The sequence below is a fragment of the Furipterus horrens genome, unplaced genomic scaffold, assembly GCF_987537825.1.
Source record: "Furipterus horrens unplaced genomic scaffold, mFurHor1.1.pri manual_scaffold_12, whole genome shotgun sequence".
Lineage (NCBI taxonomy): Eukaryota > Metazoa > Chordata > Mammalia > Chiroptera > Furipteridae > Furipterus > Furipterus horrens.
The window spans coordinates 6,900,060-6,919,771 of record NW_028327182.1 but is presented as its reverse complement, the minus strand read 5'-3'; the positions used below and the strand labels follow the sequence as shown (position 1 = coordinate 6,919,771).

Sequence of the window (19,712 nt, the reverse complement as noted above, 5' to 3'; positions counted from 1 at the left end):
TACTCCACCACTTACATTAAAGTGGATAAAACATCCCTATTCCTGGCAAAATCCAATTTCTATACTTATGTCCTGGATTTCATTTCCTCTCATCTTCTGAAACTATTGCCCCCGAGTTATCATTTCTCTCCTTTGTCATCACGTTCTTCCTCTGTGCTGGATCACTTACGTTAGCCGCCCGCCCGCTGTACTGTGTGCATCTTAAACTGTTCTTCGATGTCACATGTGCCTTCAGCTGCTGAACTGTGTCTTTGCTTCTCTGGTCCGCAGAATTTGAAGAGTTGTTGATAACCTCTTTTTCGTCCTCTTCTGTTCTTGCCTCAACACGTTTCTCCCTTAACACGACAAAGCCTTCTGTGTCTGAGTCCTATTTATTTATGCCTTTTATTTTAATCTTCCCCTCCATCACCAGGCTTCCCCCACATCAGTTTCTTTTACTTTCAGACATGAAGCTCATTTCTGACTAAGGGTCTTTATTCTTGCTATTCCCACAGCCTGGAATGCTCCTTGAGATCTTCAAGTAAGCATTTATGTTTCAAGAAGCCTGCCTTGACACACTGTGTAAGAACCACTCTCTTCTTTAGTTCATACTCTCCCTTTACCCGTTTGCATTTTCTTCATAAAATTTAAAACTGTCTGAATTGGCTCATTTAGTTTTCTTGGTTGTACCCTCTAGAATATACAGTATTCCCTCACTTATCGCGGGTATTACGTTCCAGACTTCCCGCAAAGCAGGAACCTTACATTTATTCTACACACTTAAACCTACGTAACTTTAATAACGTATGTATACAGTACCGCAAAATCCCATGATATAGCGACTAATCCACCATAAATAATTGAATATAATATTTTTAAAAATCCTGCGATACAGTGAGGCCGTGATAAGTGAACCACAATATAGAGAGGGACTACTGTAATCTTTATGGAAAGAGCTCTTGTGTTTGTAACTGAAACTTGTTGACATGAAGTAGATGAGCAATAAGTAATTTTTAAATGGATGAGTAAAGCTGGCCGTTTGAGTCGTTTTTGCATGGACTCTTCTGAACTTACCGTCCATGTTGAAATTCCTTGAGCAAGGAATCCCATTACAACATTTATGCCTTGAAGCAAAGACAGATAACGTCCACTGAACTTGAGCAAACCTGGTTACAATAGAGTTTATTTTCTTAGTTTACCTATAAAGGTTTTAGTGCATTGTCCAGATATTACTCAGATGGACAGAGCTTCTCAGCCTTTTCCTCCTTTCAGCTGGGCTGTGTATTCGAAGCCACTCTCTTGGTCAGGGTGATTGGTGAGGGATGCTTGCGTTGCCAGCTCAGTGCGTTTTTCCTGCAACTGTGTTGTCACTGGCCCGCATTTAGCCATGGACTTGCTAAGAAAACAGTCTGTCTGCTTTTTCTGTGGCCGGATTCCACTGTTTTTGTATGTTTCTGCCATCTGACCGTCTTGCCTGACCTGTTCTACATGTCCTTTGTCTTTGCGTTCTTCACATTCTGAGCGCTCCTGGGCTTGCCACCATCTCTGTCACCTGGCCTTAGCTTGGAACGTATCTTTGACCACAAGTTCTTGGCAGACTGCAAAGACTGGTTCTTCCAGTGCTGTGACTCACCACATCATGCTTTTAACCCCACCATTTCAAGTTCTTTATTTTTTGCTCTTTAAGAACATGACAGATGCTAATTCTAGCTTCAGTGAAAGACGTACCTACTCCATCTTTTTTTCCTGCCCTTCCTGTATATTTTGCTGACCGACGGTTATGTTTGTCTAAGGAGAAACCTGTTATTTAATGCTGATTAGAAAACGGCATGATGTTTGGTTGCCTTCTCGCTCAGAAAATCAGAGACGGCTCTCTCTGTCCCTGTGTCCCAGGATGTGGCAAAGGAGTAAGCATCATCCGTGGCTCAAATGGACTTAAGACATTGCAAATATAGCCACAATTTACAAGTTTTTTAAACATATTAGTTAGTGTCTTTATGTATTAGTTTGATTTGATAATTATTACATATTTTAGAATCTATAATTCTGATGAATTATAATACATTTGCATAAGGAGGAAAGTAGTTTCATTCAATAAGTATTGAGTGCACTTTGTTCAAGACACTGAACTAAGTGATGTAAAGTAGGAAAGATAGATTCTCACACTAGCTTTGGTCTGAGAGTTGAGGGGCCGGGCATTCTGAGAGGCAGGCAGACTGTGAAGGTCGATATATTGAGACAAAGTGAAGTCACGTACTTGTGAGTGTGGGGACGCACAGTATAGTAGGAGCATAGAAGTGTCTTCTCCCCGCCATCTCACTGAGGTAGTCTGGGAAGGCGTCAGAAGGAGTCAGCATTCAAGGGTACAGTCCTGATGGAGAAGTAGAACATTTTCAGGCGGGCGAGTGGGGAAGGCCTTTTCATGGAACAGCAAGTGCAGAGGGTTGTGGCGTGAGCACATGTATAACGTGCTGGGTTGGCCAAAATGTGTGTTTGATTTTTTCCATAAGATGGCGGTAGTAGCTCTTACTTGTCTTTAACTTCACTGAAAACAGTTTTGTTAGCTTGTATTGTGACAGCTGTCATAGCGGCGTGCATTTAACAAAGAGCTTACCAAAATTGGTGAGTGTTTTTTTGTTTGTTTTGTTTTGTTTTGTCCTGGCTGGTGTGGCTCAGGGGATTGAGTGCTGGTCTGTGAACCAAAGGGTCGCCGGTTCGATTCCCAGTCAGGGCACACGCCTGGGTTGTGGACCAGGTCCCCAGTTGGGGACGTGCAAGAGGCAACCACACATGGATGATTCTCTCCCTCTCTTTCTCCCTCCCTCCCTTCCCCTCTCTCTATAAATAAATAATCTTTAAAAAATTGCTGAGTTTTTGTGTAGCCATTTTAATATTGAAGATGGGAGAAAATAAGCAACACTTTTGGCATATTATGCTTTATTTCAAGAAAGGTAAAAATGCAACTGAAATGCAAAAAAGGCTTTGTGCAGCGCAGGGAGAAGGTGCTGTGACTGATCGAACGTGTCAAAGGTGGTTTGTAAAGTTTTGTGCTAAAGATTTCTTGCTGAACGATGCTCCACAGTCAGGAAGACCAGGTGAAGTTGGTAGAGATCAAATCGAGGCATTAATTGAGAACAATCAACATTATACCATGTGGGAGAGAGCCAACATACTCAAAATAGCCAAATCAATAAAGTTATTGGTGAAAATGAAAAATATGTCTCTTATTTTATGGAAAAAACCATACAGACTTTTTGGCCAGCCCCATATGTTCAGGGAAGTGCAGCCAGTTCATTCTGACACCAGGAGTGTGCAGTGAGAGGTGGAGGGAGGACGGGTGGTAAACCTGGGTACGAGTCATGGGGTCTGATCAGGAAGTGTCTGAAGGGGTTTAGTTTGCACCTAGGCAGTGATGTGAAAATACTGAAGAAGTTTTATTAGGAGTGTATTTTGGAAGGATTGTTCTGGGAGCACCGTGGGGGCTCTATTTGCAGGAAGAAGGTGAGGGAAGACCCCAGTGAGGGGGCACAGGGCCCGTGTAACCAGCCTTCACACCGTGGCAGGTTTGGTCATGGAAATGTGACCAAGGTACATCAGAGCAACACTAATTCCATCTGGCTGATAGGGGTGGGCTGTGGAAATTTTCATAGAGGAGGTTGTATTTATCACATTATGAAGTGGAAATTACGTGGGATAAAATTGTAACACAATAAAGATCTGATTTTTATTCAAAAGGCACAGAGAAGTGCTGGATACGTCTTTTGTAATCTTAGAAGGCAAGAAGAACTTGGTCTGAAGAGTAATTCAGCCTTTGGGGTGATGGAATGACATAGCTCTTTTTGGGAAGTTTACCAAATTACCTTATTGGAAGAAAAGGTGCAAATGGAAGAACTGAAGTGGGTGTTCTGGTACAACGTACAGAAAAGATAAGGTTAACGCCCACATGGGTGCTTTACCTTGGTGACAAGTCCATCCCGTGGCTGTGGATGTCCTCCCGGTTCCCCAGGCTGTGCTTGTCGAAGAGGCACTCTGCCTGTCCGATCTGGGGTTCCCGCGTTACCCACGTGGGTTTGTGGTCGCCCGACTCGCGGATGGATTTCACCTGCTGCTTTAGGCGCACACGTCGGGGTTTTGTCAGTGGCCAGTGCGTGCGGTCTCCCGAGTGCAGCACACACCCTATTGCATTGAGCGACTCTCCCTGTCTTCGTGGTTTGGTTTCTTGGTGGCCCGAAGGATTCAGGATTTGGCCTCGTCACTGGCACTGCAGACTCATTAGTTTCTCAGCCTGTTCCCTTTCCTCATGAGATTGGTGAATACAGTCCTCTATTTGGCAAAGTTCTTCAAAGCCACATCATCAGGGTCCGAGTAGTGCTTGGTACGTCGTAGATGCTCGCAAGGACTTGAATATTCACTACGTGGTACTGATAGTATTCATTCAGGTGAGAGTCTCGTCCAGCAAAACATTCTCATTTTGCTGTTCACCATATTTTTACTACTGCTGTGGGTGTTATACAGTGTCCCTTATATTTCGCAGACTGGTTACACTCTTTTCATTGACTAGGTAGATATGGTGTGTTTTGGGGTTGCTTGTACTCGACCAAGTGTGCTTTATTGCTGCCTTCTCTGGTTTGCTTTTCAGCTCCTGCTAACTTTCCTCATCTGATAAATGTGTGAGGCTGATACTTATAGCTTTAACATTTTATTCTTTATAATTAAATCTTGGTCCATGGAAAGGTAACTTTTTTTTTTTTTAAATTTGTTTTTAGGTGCTGAATGTGGAGTAAATGCTGATGTTGAGAAACATCTTGAATTGGGCAAGAAATTACTTGCAGCTGGACAGCTGGCTGATGCCTTATCGCAGTTCCACGCCGCAGTAGGTTTGTATCGGGCGTAAAACACTCACTGGCCGTCTTAGTGAATTCTCATCAATAGCTCTTGTTTTGAATAACATTTAAATTAAGTATTTAAAAATATTTGCAGGGTTCTGAATGAAATAGATTAGTAAAATAAATACCTAACACTTGAAGCATGAGAGAATTTTCCAGGTAACTGAGATATACTACTATAAATATCAAGAATAATTCAAGATAATTTTGACAGGAAGTTTTTTTCAACATATTACATAATTTTCAGCTCTCTTAAAAGATTTCACTAAATACAGCTTACTTTTCTGGATGCCTTGAGGTTGTCAGTAGGATAGTTGATTTTCTTTGGATTTGAACTGTCTTCAGAGCTGCAGTTGGTAATTAAAAACATCCAGCTATTGTCTTAGAGAAAATGTGTCTTTAAAAAGGTACTGATTCTGCCTTGCTACCATAGGAATATTTGCAGAAACTTCTGCTTTCTACCTGTTTTATACTTGATTATTTTCTTCCTTTAATCCCACACTTAGCATAAGTGTTAAGGGCTATTACGTGTTGTTGAAGTGGTTTAAAATGACTGCCTGTTTTTTCTTCAGCTTCACTGCCGTACACGAATTCTTGAGCTGGCTCTTCCCCAAAATACCCAGTAAAATATTATTGTCTTCACTGAAAGATGTAAACTAGTAAAGCTAAGGTAAAGTAATTTACTTGTGAAACTTAGTAAAGGGAAGAAGTGCAACCCTGGCCCATTCAGAATGAGAAGAACTGTGTCATTTGGTTCATAGTTTGGCGAGTAGCGGTGATTCTCAGATGGTACACAGATCATTTCTGAAGAAGACACGCGCGGTTTGAGACATTCATCATTTTAGTTTATGTGAAACACTGGCTGTTCATAACTAACTGTAGAAACTAAAGTTTAACTGGTATATGATGACAATCTACAGTAAGCAGATAGTGGTGGGATCATGTGCTATCATGGCCTCCTGAATCTCTTAGGAGACGTGTCCTTACGAGAAAAGAAGTGTAGATCCTCCGTTTCAGTTGTCGCAGTGACCAAACATCCAGTCAGTAAGGCCACATGGGCTGCTTCAGATCACCCCGTGGGATGGTGAGAGCCTCCACCAGTGAGTTCTCCTAGATTAATGTGTGATGCCCTTACTGCTGCAGGTCATACACCTGTGCTCCGTCACTGTGTACACCGATCTTCTGTGGTACAGTGTCACCCGTGTTCTAATACATTGCTTTAAACTGACTATGTAAGAAGTTTGTTAAATGTTTATTCATCCGTAAAAATATTTATACCTCCCAACATCTAAGTTTTGTAATCTATTTCTATAACGTGATCTGTGATTAGAAATTGATGTTAAAGTTTATAAGAGAATTTGCCTAGCAGCATAGTGAGTATCAATGAATCATTTTTTATTATAATGTTGCAGACATTATATATGGTTGTGACACCCTTTCCATTTTTATTTTTGAAAAATTACTTTGGTACGTTTTGAAAGTTACTTGGGCATGCTGTGTTTTATGATTACATTTTACACAATAAAAGGCTTATGTTTTAAAACTGCATAGCAACACAAGTAATTGTTTCTACCTTGTAGTACAAATCTATCAGTGACTTGGTTTGAATTTTTTTATATCTGGCATATACATATTTTTTGCAGGGGTTTTAAGATTTAGAACTGATTGGGAAATATTCTTGATCTGCTGGAAACATTTTGATTTGAGGAAGCGTGTTGATTACTTTTCAAATCATCCTGTGAAGTAGCTGCATCTGTTTTTATGTGAGGAGTCAGACACTAGTTTGTTCAGAGATCACCACTAAAGGAAACCACAGTGCGGGGGTGAAGATGGCCCCGCCTCTCATTCCCACAGCATGCTCTTTGTTCCATGGGTCGGAAATGAATTCTAGGGCGTGGGATTGTTCCTTCCATAGACCTCACAGAATGTCTTAGGTGTAGCTGGATGAATGCATGTCTAAAGTGGGCATGCCTGAAATGATAGGTTTTTCCATTTGCTTGGTAGGAAAACCAGTATCATCCTTATATAGTTTTGCTAAATCAAAAAACAAAATCCATGCTTAACATTCATTTGTCACTTAAACATTTGGTGCTTTCTCATGACATTTGAACTTCACTTGTGAAATGGGGTGGACATTTCAATTCACATTTAGTCAGAAGGAAAGAAATGAAGAGTGCTCTTGTGACTTTCCAGAGGTCACATTCCAGTTCAGAGGATCGTGAGCTTCTTAAGGATAGGTACTATCTTATTATTACTGTTACTTTTATTTATCTTAATATCTGGTAGGTGCCCAATTGAAGTCTGAATGAATGAAAGGGTAGAGTTAGGTTAGCTGGGAGCCAATTAAAAAAAGTTTATACCTGGGCAAAGTTGGTGTTCAACCTGCTTCCTGCCACCACTGTGTACAGCATCATCTGTAATTGACTTCCTGATGTATTTTCTCCAGGTGGTAGTTGTATTTTCTTTATTAGGGCTAATTTTCTCATATTTGTTGTGTGATAGTTTTAGGATTAAACCTTAAGTTCATCTCACATGTTCAAATTTCAGATAAACTAGTGTTTTCAAACGAAACTGAGTATTTCTGTATGTATGCAGGCTTGCGAGTGATGTAAATAATGAACTATTGTTTACTGAGTCGACAACAGGAAAAGCGTTAGGCACCATGGCTTATTACTGAGGAAGAAATTCTTCTTTTAATTAGCCTGTCTTAATAGAATTGCAAACTCTAATATTGTTCAGGTGATTTGGTGTTTACAATAAATCCCTGCGAGCTAATATTTATTACTTTGATTCTCAGATGGGGACCCAGAGAACTATGTCGCCTACTATCGGAGAGCCACCGTCTTCCTAGCTATGGGCAAGTCAAAGGCAGCGCTTCCCGATCTAACCAGAGTGATTGAGTTGAAGATGGACTTCACTGCAGTAAGTGTGTCTCCTCTTGCTTTCCAGGAGAACGGAAGGGAGCTTGGAAGAGGCAGTTTGTTTCTCAGGGTGAGGACATGGGAAGCCAAGGGACCTCCGCAGTCCCTGCGTCAGAGGCCTGTGTGAAGGAGGAACCGCGGCTGTATTAGAGAACGTAGCATCTTGACAGTGACACTTGCCTGTCACTTGGAAAGGCCTCTGTGTGGAGGCTGGAGTGCAGGGCGAGAAGCAAGGCTGAGAAATGGTTGACAAAGCAGCTATGAGACTTGAGTGGCAGTCAGGTGACCAACACCAGTTTCAGCTGGTCGGGAGCAGGACCGAGACAGCAAAGGGGGTCACGTACGTGCTCAGCTAGGCAGTGGGCTGTGGGGAGGGCACGGAGCTGCCTTGGAACCCTCCCCTGAGCCCAGCACGCGGGCTGCGGAGCGCAGGGTTGGCAGGGCTGTGTACTGGCTAAAATTAATAGGGCCAGTTAGATGGTTTCAGAATTAGTCTGGTAACTCACTTATTGATGATGTCCTGCCAAATTACAAAAAAAAACTGAGATAACCAATTAGATTATGGGTGAATGTTTGGTTTGAAATACTACTATTATTTCAAGATGGAATTCCCAAGTATCTAATTTTCTTTAATCTATTACTTTACACAGCTAAGCACAACCTTTCACAAAGGTTAAGTAGCTCATTATCCTAATATGATAGTAGCTATTAGCTGGTTGAAGTAGCTTTAATATTCCTTTATATGTGTATTGATGCATTTAACAGAAGACTAGGGAAATTTTATTTATCATAAAAGTAATATGTAAGTTTTAGTGGAATGTCTATGTGGTTTCTCTTTTAATATTTTTTTAAATTCTTCAATTACAGTTGACATATAATATTATGTTAGTTTCAAATGTATAACAGTGATTAGACATTTATATCCCTTACAGAGGACTTACGCCGTAAGTCTAGTACTCATACGACACAATACACGGGTATTACAGCATTATTACTCTGTCCCCTAGGCTGTACATTACACCCCCATGATTTTATAACGGGCAGTTTGTACTTCGTAATTCCTTCACTTTTTCCACCCTTCCTCCCAGCCACCCTCCCATCTGGCTGCCATGAATTTGTTCTATGTATCTCTTGAATTTGTTTTGTGTTTTTAAATTACACTATAAGTGAAATCAAATGGTATTTGTCTTTCTCTGACTTTTTTCACTTAAAGTAATACCCTCTAGGTTCATTCATATTGTCACAGATGACAACGTTTCATTCTTTTTTATGGCTGAGTAATACTCCAATGTAGATATAAATAAGTACCAAATCTTTTTTGTCTAGTCATCCATCAGTGAACACGTAGGCCGCTTTGCAATTTATAATTTACAGTACCATTATCATTGCAGTTCAGGAATAAATCCCACTTGATCCGTGGTGTATGACCTTGTTAATGCATGGCTGAATTTGGTCGCCAGTGTTTTGTTGAGGTTTTTGCATCTATTGCTGATCAGTGCTATTGGTCTGTAATTTGCTCTCTTCGTAGTGTTTTTGTCTGGTTTTGGTACTAGGGTAATGCTGACTTGTAGAATGGGTTTTGGAGCATTTCCTCCTCTTCAGTTTTTTGGATAGTTTCAGAGGGATAGGTATTATCTTTGAATGGTTGGTAAAATTTGCCTGTGAAGCCATCTGGTGTAGCATTTTTGTTTGTTGGGGATTCTTTGATTACTGATTTGGTTTAATTAGTAGTTATTGGTCTGCTCAGATTTTCTGTTTCTTCCTGAATTCATCTTGGAAGATTGTATATTTCTAGGCTTTTATCTCTTTCTTCCAACTCATTGGCATGTAATTGTTCAAAGTGCTTTTTATAACTTCTACCTCTCATTTGATTTTAAATGATAAACCTCGCTGGATAGAGTAGTCTTGGTTATAACTTGGAATATTTCTTGTCAGTCCCTTCTGGACTGCAATGTTGCTGTTGACAAATTTGCTGACAGTCTGAATAGGAGTTTCCTTGTACTTAGTTATCGATTTTTCTTTTGTTATTTTTAATATTGTCCCTTGGTCTTTAACCTTTGGCATTTTACTGTGATATGTCTTTCTGTGGCGTCTCTGGGTTCTCCTGGCGTGGGACCCTGTGCTTGTTGGACTTGAACGTTAATTTTGTTTGACATGTTAGGGAGGTTTCCGTCACTCTTTTCCAGATGGGGCGTAACCCCTTCTCTCCTTGTGGGCCCCCGTGAGAGAAGGTTAGTGCGCCCGATGTCGGCCCAGAGGCTTCTTCCGCTAGCCTCAGTTTTACTTTTCTCTTAATGCTGTTCCGATTGGGTGCTTTTTGGTACCTTGTCTTTCCGATTGCTGATTTGATTCTCTGCTGTATCTAATCTGCTCTTTATTTCCTCTAGTACAGTCTTCATTTTAGTTATTCTGTTCTTCAGTTCTGATAGATTCTTTTTTGTTTTCTATATCCTTCTAAAAAAGGTTTCCTATCTCTTTGTTGAACTTCTGACCAAGTTCATCTTCTCCCAAATTCATTGGGCATCCTTAAAAGCAGCATTTTTACTCTGGATCTGGTAGATTGCTTGCCTCCATTTCATTTAGTTCTCTTTATGGAGTTTTGTCCCGTTCTTTCATTGGGGCCATGTTTCTTTGTCTCCTTACTTTGTCTGCCCCCCTGGGTTTGTTTCTGTGTGTTAGTAAATCCGCTCTTTCCGGTATTGACAGAGTGACCTTCAGTACAAGGTGGCCTGTGGGTCCCTGGTCACTGGATCCGGGGTTTTCCAGGGGTGTCCCCTATGTGTGCCCTCCTGTTGTAGTTGGGCATATTAGAAAAAGAGGAAAACCGGAGAGGGAGGGGAGAAAATCATGTATGTTAAAGGGAAGAAGCACTGATATTCTGGCTACAGCAGATTAAGTATTTACATTGAGAGTTAATAAAAACAAAACTATTCCCAGAGCTTTGATTAATAAAGTCCTAAATTATGCAACTTCTGTTATAGTGGCCAAAAGATATGGCAAAAAGTATTTTTTTTAAACTGAGATATGATTCACATACCGTCCACCTCACCTTTCTTTAAAGTTTATGACTCGGTGGTTTTTAGTGCAGATGCTCCTCGACTTCGATGGGGTTGTCTCAGCAAACCCGTCGTAAGTTGGAAATATCACCAGTTGGAAACGCATTTAATGCACGTAACTGACTGGACATCATAGCTTAGCCTTGCCGACCTTAAATGTGCTCAGGACCCTTACATTAACCTACAGTTTTTGCAAAATCATCTAACACAAAGCCTGTTGTGTAATAAAATGTTGAACAGTTCATGTATTTTATTGAATAAGGAAAGTGAAAAACAATGGTTTATGGGTACTCACCATCCACGAACCCAGCTGCAAACACCCTGGCTCACGGATGGCCATTGTGTGGGCACGATGGGGTGCAGAACACAAACACAACGTCCGAAAAGCACCGGCGACACTGCACCGGCGAGTGTTGGTGGCTGGCGCTCCTGCTTATTGGGACGGGGAGCTGTGGCTCTCTGCCGCGCTCAGCACCACGGGGGGCGTGCTGTGCCACACGCTGCTGTCGGGAAAGATCAGAATTCAGGGTGCCGTTCCTAACAGTGCGCATCCCGGTTGCACCATCGCGGCGCCGGAAACTTGTGAGTTGAACCGTCCTTAGTTGGTCGCCGTCCGTGTATTCTGAGGGTTGTGCAGGCGTCGCCACCGTCCAGCTCCAGAACACGGTCACCTGAAGAAGAAACCCAGTCATTCCTTGATCTTCTCTAGCCCCTGGCGGCCCCTTGTTTTTCTGTCTCTGTGGGTTTTGTATGTTTCACATGAATGAAATCATAAAATATGTAGCCTTTTGTGTCTTTCTTTCACTTAGCGTAATGTTTTCAAGGGTCACGTTGTATAGCTTGTGTCAGTGCTTCATTCCTTCTTAAGGCTGAAAAGTAATTCCACCGTGTGGATCAATCACATTTGCTCATTGATTTATTCGTTGGTGGGAATTGGGGTTGTTTCCACTTCTTGGCTGTTGCCCTGGACATTCATGCACCAGATTTTGTGTGGACAAGTTTTTTGGGTATAGCAGAAAGTATTTTTGAGGAAGTATACTTGTATACATTTTCTTAAGAGTGCCGCGTCAACTAGGCATTTTAAAGTAAATATTTTGTTTCTACTTCATTAGTTTAGTTTTATTCTTTGTGTTTAAAGAAAATTTAGAAATACATAGTACTCAGAAAATCCTTTCTTTTTTCTAGGCAAGGTTACAGAGAGGTCACTTGTTACTTAAACAAGGAAAACTTGATGAAGCAGAAGATGATTTTAAAAAAGTGGTAAGTTGAATTTGTATTTGACTTTATGAACATGTTTTGAGTGAACATATTAATTTGTAATTTATAGGAAGATAACCAAAGTTTAAAAATATATAAGTATTGTGAACTGGGAAGTGAAGGGAATATTACTTTTTAAAAAGTGTGCAATATATTTGGTTTTAATTTAATGTAAAGCTAGCACTCTTTGCTATGACCCAGACAGTTGAGCTGGTTTTCTTTGAACAGTACCGAGTCATATGACGCAGTCCCCGAATCTAAGGAGCCATCAGTTATAAGATACATTCATATTTTATGTCCTAGGAAAATAATAAATCCTGTCAGTTAAATAATGCCGTCTTATAACTTAGTGTTTGTACTCGGTGCTTATTGGAAGAGCTGTCTGACTCTCGGCATCACATTTTTATTACATCGCACTGCTCTCTTCATTGTCCTTTTCCATACGTTAACTCCCCGAAGATGTCTGCATGTCAGGTAAACTCCGTCTGTGTGGTACCAACAGTGCTCATAACTTGAACGAAGCATGTTGGACCATTTTTGTGCATGTGCAGTCATGTTTATGAGCTAATGGTAGAACCACCAATTTTAAACCTTGTCCCCTTTTGAGAGATTGACATGTGCGTTCCTATCAGCTTGCTCAAAGGTGAGGCAGGAAGAGGGAGCCGGGGATGAGGTTTAATGTTGCAACAGTAAAATGGATTCAGACTCATAATTACATGAAGTGGCATGACCCCTAGGGTTTGGCCTAAGTAGTGAAGAGGAGCCGTTTATTGAAGAGGATGGGGTGGTGGCGGTCATGGTAGTGGTTGCGGCAGTGGATTGGAGGTGGGAGCTGGAATTCAGTGTTGGCCTGTTATTGATGTGCCATTAGGGTGTCTTATTGGAGATATCAGGTAAGGAGGTGCATGTCTGATGTCCGTGTATATGCAGGAGAGAATAGTTGAGGTAGGCTCTGGGCCTGGCCGGGTGGCACAGTTGGTTGGAGCATTGTCCTGAAGACTTGATAGGTCATAGGTTTGATTCCCGGTCAGGGCGCATACCAGAAGGCAGCCCATCTATGACTCTCTCTCACATCGATGTTTCTCTCTCTTTAAAAGCAATGGGGGGAAAAAAAGTCATTGGGTGAGGATTAAAAAAAAGAAAGAACGAAGGCTCTGGAAATGACTTGGAGCCACAGTTTCCTCCTGCGTAAAATGGAGATAATCTGACATGTCCTTCAGGGTTTTAGGTTTAGCTTAGGAAAGTGCCTGGGGCATAGAAGGTTCTCAGTAAACGTTTTCTGTTGTCATGATTGATCTTTGTCATCACGTCCGGGCCACAGCGTGGGCCTTGGAGATAGGGACCTTAGTTGGAATGTTAGCATGATTTCTGCCAAGTTCTATAATCACTCAGTTTCTTTATCTGTAACTGGAAACAGTAAAACCTAGCTCACAGGTAATATTCTTAGTATTAAACAAAAAAGGAAAATAGGTACCGGAAGTGGGCACTCAGACATACATCCTGCTCTTCAGGAGAGCGCACTTCATTAGTCGGAGGAAATATGCCCTAAATGAGTGAGAAATAGCAGCACAGAGAGATTTGTAAGAAGTGACACAGAAGTGTATCTAGGTAACAAGATGGGATTGTGGGTGGCTCACCTCACTTCTACTCCGGATTTAGTGTGTGATGCGGGGCAAGTGACCAGCCATCTGTGAGACTCGGTCTTTTCATCTATAAAGTGGGAGTTGATTGGGCAGCGGGATTTCTAAGGTTACTTCCATTGGGAAGAGCTGCTTCAGTGGTTTCCACACGGGGAGAAGGGTGATTACTGTCACAGTACGGGACCATTCTGGAAGCTTGGAGGGGATGGGACTCGGGAAAGGGGTCGGCTCGATTAAAACTGCGTGATGGAGCAAGGGGATCCTTGGAATCGTGAAGCCCTCTGTGTGCGTTACAGTGAGGACAGATGAGCTGTGTCCTCACACTTCCTGGTTCATTTGGGGATGCTTTGTTTATGGATGTGACAAGCACTTGCCTTCTGCTCGGGGAGACCGGTGAACGTTCCCGTCCGTTCTCCTTGTCGCGCTGCATCTCTCGAGCAGCCGTGCTTGCGGCTGGTGCAGAGGGAGCCCGTGAGTGTACCTAGAGGGAACAAGTTATCAGGAAACGTGGGCTTGCACCGGAAGCAGAGCGACAGCCCTCACCCACTTCCACACCCCCACGGTGGTCTGCCAGAGTAGTCAAGACCAAGGGCGATAGAACAGTCACAGGCGAGCACCCACGGCTCTGGCGCAGCTCCCTGCAGCTGGGAAATCCAGTCCTGCAGGGACAGTCCACCCCCGAGCCAGCTAAGGTGACCACCTTCCTTCCCGTTGCCTGACTGCTTAGCTCCTGCCTGTTCCTTCCAAGCCTGGGGTCATACAGACAGAACGATGCCGGAAGTAGCCTACACACACGTGGAGAACTAGGAGCCTCTACCACGGCGAGTAATCTTAAGGCGTCTCATTGGAGTGTTTTCTCCCACTGGGTGGGTATGGGGGCTTTAAAGAAATGAACCCACTAAAAGCAGAAGCAGTATGATTGGTCAATCGAAGAAGAGATATTTCTGTACCATACCCAAAATTGAAACCCATCAGCTACAGTTCCCATCTTGGTTAAGTATTAGATTTCAGGAATTATTACATATAAACACTAATCTTAAAGAAAAAAGTTCCAAAGAAGAGTCACTAGCTTTTTAACGTAGGCACGCAGTTTTTTGAGCCGTTAAGCTTAGGATTTCTATCTGGAGGACGGCATTGTTAGGAGTCACTGTGCCCGAGACCAGGCTGGGGTGGGGGTGAACAGTGAGCAGACACAGGGATCTTATCGGGTGGCAAAGTGGTCTGAGACTGTGGTGATGGCTGTGTACCCGGTAAATTTATTTAAAATCATAGAATTGCACACTTCAAATGAGTGCATTTTTGGTACATAAATTATACAGATGTTAAAAAAAAGACACAGGATATAAACATCTTAAAACTATATCAAAAGTGCTTTAAATAATGGTGTTACGCTCTTCCTTTTCCCTGTGAACCCTTCCTTCCTTATTGCACCACTGCCCTCTGGCATCACATCCTTTTCTGTCTTACAGTCTCTTAAAAAGACCTCCTTTGGGGGGAAATTGGGACAACTGTACTAGAACAACAGGTTTTTAAAACCCTTTTTCAGTTTCCCTGTGTTTTTCATTATCTTGGAAATATAACTAGAAGGCAAAACACAGAAAGCTCAGGTCGTTTTCTCTAGTTACACACAAGCAAGCGAGAGCCATGCTTTTCTCCCTGTTTCGCTCTCCTCTGCCCGTTCCCGTTCCGAAACCCCGGCCCCTGGTACTGGGAGGCCAGCCCTGCCGCCGGCTCTGGGGCCTGCGCCCTGGAAGGCGCCTCTGCGCCTGCCTCCCACGGGGGGAGCGCCAGGAGCAAGCCGTCGACGCGCCTGTTTGGCCAGAGTCTCTCCGCTTGTCTCCCCGTGAGCGTGTGTATTTGGGATGCATTATGGGTATCAGACGTAAGAAACTGAAAGCACTGTTTAACGTAAGTTATTGTTCTTACAGCTCAAATCTAATCCAAGTGAAAATGAAGAGAAGGAAGCCCAGTCCCAGCTTAGAAAGTCGGATGAGATGCAGCATTTGCGTTCACAAGTGCTCGACGCTTTCGAAAACTCTGATTATATCGCTGCTATAACCTTCCTCGATAAGATTTTAGAGGTAAGCTCACCAGACACCGCAGCTGACAAGCCTAGCACCTGCTGCTTTTACGGTCAGGCATGTTCATACGCTCTGATGTGTTAGGCACCACAGGGAACCTAGGAAGATGGAATCGACGGGCCCTCGGGCGTTGGGCTCTTAAGTGAAAGACGGTGTTTACACAGCACAAAGCTTGGGACTGAAGTTTTCAGTAACTAATGAATGTGCTGTGGGTGGGAACTACTTGTTTCACACATCGCTTGCTTTGCTGTTCCTGTTTGGTTTCACATTTTTGGGCGGCGGGGAGAGTAGAAAACTCCAGAGGTTAAATGATGGGAGAGAAGATGAAGCAGATGCTTAAGAAGAAGGAAGAAGAACGTTTGGGAGGACAGAGGAGTGTTAGAGTGCGGAGTTGCTGGGATCCAGACGGGCCTGGATCGGGAAGACCCGCAGTTCCCGGGCCTGGAAGGCCTCAGCGACTCATGATTTCAGAAGAGAGGCAACTGAAATGTTCACCTGGAAGCAGCCGTGATTCCGTTTTATTTCTCATTTTCATGGCGCTTTGACAGAGTTTCATTTAATCTCGGCAGGAAACTTGTGATGTTTGTAGAATGGGCACTTGGATAACTTTATTGAGGAAATTGTGATGTGACCCCGTGAAATTCATGTCTTACTATTTTGTAAATGCTTTGTTAAGGAAAAAGCTACAATTTTTACCTTCCAGCATTTAGACTCCATTTTGACCTCGCTTATTAGTCCATTACATTTAATTTATGTCCAGTGTTGATTTTGATCTTGCATACGTGAGAGGTTGACGTGACTCCATAACAACTCTAAGAAACGCGTGTTCATACCTCCACAGGCCTCCCTGGTGAGCTTCTTGGTTTGCATTTTGAAGAACACCCGTGCATTTATGAGGCATTATAAACTTTTCAATAAAACGGAAATGGTGAAGTCTAAACCACCTCACATTGTTCTTTTTATTTACTTTTTGTGATATGGCGATTTAATTTCAAGGAGATGACATTTACAAAAGAGAATTTCATTTAGTTATTAGTAGAGTAAAAATATTTTGGAAATTTAAAACCTCGATTTTATTTTTTGGTACTAGAAATTAGAACTGGTGGTTAAGTACAAAAACCTGATCACAGAATATTCTCTTCAGACTCAAGGATGCTTCCCTGGGAGCAGCCTTCTAACAGTAAACGCCACGAGTTCTTCTTTTTAAAGTTTTACAGTTACATAATTGCAGGAGGTAGGAAAGGGTTTTGTTGGTCTGCATCTCTCTTCTCCCATTAGAATTTATTTACAGCATGCTTGGAGAGGTGATTTTATTACTTCCCATTACTTCCGTCACCTCTGTTGTATCAGACTTTCGCACACTGTCTACCACACGGGAGCCGCCACGCTCACCGAGGCTGTTCCACGCTGGTGAGTGCGTGGGTGAGGCAGGTGAGGTGCAGGTACGGATGTGCCTCCTTTCCTGTTTCCTTCTCAAAGCCTGGCTCTCCTGTTGCCCAAGGTTTGTGTCTGGGATGCTGAGCTGCGGGAACTTCGAGCTGAATGTTTCGTACAAGAAGGGGAACCTAGGAAAGCAATAAGTGACCTAAAAGCTGCGGCAAAACTGAAGAACGGCAACACGGAGGCTTTTTATAAACTCAGCGTGCTGTACTATCAGCTTGGGGATCACGAGCTGTCCCTCAGGTCAGTTCCGGTGACGTGCACACCTCATCGCCTTTCTGTTGCTGGCACCGAGATGATAATCCCGTTTTCTTTTTAATTTTAAATTGATAAAATTGTGGTTAAGACTTTTTATTTTCTGTTATCAGTTTATATATTTATGTGTATATCGATTTATATATTTTGTATTTATACATTTTGTTATTCTACTTCTACTTAGCTTATTTTCATGACTTATGCTTATTAAAATAAAGAGGGATATTATATTTGTAGAAGCAAAATGAATTATTTAACATATAACTATTTAAATAATTTTAATTTGAATTAATAAATGTATGTTACAATACCAAATATAAAAATATATGGTAAATTATTAAGCCAGTAAGTTTTCATTGTTACAAACAAACAAAAAAAAAAACAACACTTTATTGTGTTTGTGTATTTAGTATGGAAAACTACTCATTGATTATTTTGACTGGGGATATTTTTCTCTTCTTAAATACATGAGCAGTGAAGTTCGTGAATGTCTTAAACTTGACCAAGATCATAAAAAGTGTTTTGCACACTACAAACAAGTCAAGAAGCTGAGTAAGCTGATAGAGTCGGCAGAAGAGCTCATCAGAGATGGCAGGTAGGAGTGTGCTTGTCTAGACTCCAGCGTCCCCGCCACGTCTTTGTAAGCCCCGAGGACCAATGGAAGGCTTGTGTTTTCACTCCTTAGCAGTGGAGGGTGCAGTGTCTTAGAGAGCACTTAACAAAACTATCACAGCTGTGCGTTTTAAAAATAAGCCAGAGTATAGATAGTAGTGCGTAGTATTCTTACTAAATTTATTTCCATTTCACCAACTATATTGAGTATCTCCTTGATCAGGTACTGTGTACCCTTTCTGAGTCTTCTCATATTTTTTAAAAGATTTAATGTCTAGGCTATTTACTTGTACCTAGATGACAAATTGGGGAAAGTACATGTATCCCACCTTCCCAGAAGCTAGCGTTTTTTACGTACCTTACTTTCTAATTGAACTTTTGTTTTGAGCCAACTGTAGTTTCTCACGTAGTTGTAAGAAGTAGAACAAGGTCTCGTACTCCGTGCGGTTTCCTACAGTTTTATCACAGAAAACTTGCAGACGATATCCCAGCTAGGATTTTGACACAGATAGCTAGCTTCTGTTTTCAGTGTTATATTTAAATCTGTGCTTTGATACATCAGCATTTACAGTGGGAGGCTGCAGCCCTCTGGGACAACCGCATCCTCTTTTAGTTTGCCACCACCAAGGAAAGTCACCTCGCGTGTAACGTGACTAGGACTTTTCCACAGTTTTAAAAACGCTGAAGTAGCTTTTTGTTGTTGTTGTTCTTAAAAGCTAGTATAGTTAGGAATTTAAACAGTTCCTTCTGCAAGGAAGTACACTGCACCTAGCTGTGAATACTCACTTTCATTATATAAAATTGCGTGTATGTAATGGGCTCCATTACTCATGAAAGGTAGCGTGACCAACATATAAACCCTTATCTCCATGGAAATAAGGGCTGAAAGTGCTTTGTGGAAGTCAGAGTTTGATGAGGTGGTGTTCCCAGTGTCAAATTGTTAGCGTTTTTCTGTAAAGAAAGTTGTCAGGTGGTTTGATTGATACTCACAGGTATGCTCTGGTTTATCGTTTCCTGCGGTCATGGGTTTTAGCTCCTGACCCTTAATTGCAGGTAGTCCGTTCTTGCTCCTGTAGATCAGGAAGGTGGAGGCATGTGCTCATTCAGGTAACTGATTAAGCAGCATATAGCGGAGAGCAGAAGGTTTTTCTTTCTGACTCTGGAAATGGAATTCGTTACTCATCACGATTTGCTCATTTAATAGATACACAGATGCGATCAGCAAATACGAAGCTGTCATGAAATTGGAGCCCGGTGTTTCCGAGTATACAGTTCGTTCCAAAGAAAGGATCTGCCACTGCTTTTCTAAGGTAACAGCTGACCCCTTCCCAGAAAGGTAAACGCTCACCACATGGAGGAGGACCCAGAAGTCATTTCCTCCCGTTTGCTTGCAGGACGCGAAGCCCGTGGAAGCTATTCGCGTGTGTTCCGAGGTTTTGCAGGTGGAGCCCGGCAACGTGAACGCCCTGAAGGACCGCGCGGAGGCCTACCTGATAGAAGAGATGTACGACGAAGGTGAGGCTGCGCGACGGGCGTCCGGTGTCCCAGGCTGGCGTGCGTGCAGTTAGCACGGGCTGGCCGGGGC

At 42.4% G+C, this 19,712-nt stretch overlaps 1 protein-coding gene across 1 annotated transcript in view; it reads left to right on the top strand.

The window, feature by feature from the left end:
* The window catches only part of DNAJC3 (DnaJ heat shock protein family (Hsp40) member C3), a 34,659-nt gene that overhangs the window by 4,029 nt on the left and 10,918 nt on the right, over positions 1-19,712 (top strand). The window contains exons 2-9 of the mRNA XM_090258053.1: positions 4,746-4,856; positions 7,663-7,787; positions 12,028-12,102; positions 15,668-15,820; positions 17,322-17,503; positions 17,991-18,110; positions 19,332-19,437; positions 19,522-19,642. Of these exons, the coding sequence (XP_090114179.1) occupies positions 4,746-4,856; positions 7,663-7,787; positions 12,028-12,102; positions 15,668-15,820; positions 17,322-17,503; positions 17,991-18,110; positions 19,332-19,437; positions 19,522-19,642 (993 nt within the window). The remainder of the gene's footprint in view (positions 1-4,745; positions 4,857-7,662; positions 7,788-12,027; positions 12,103-15,667; positions 15,821-17,321; positions 17,504-17,990; positions 18,111-19,331; positions 19,438-19,521; positions 19,643-19,712) is intronic.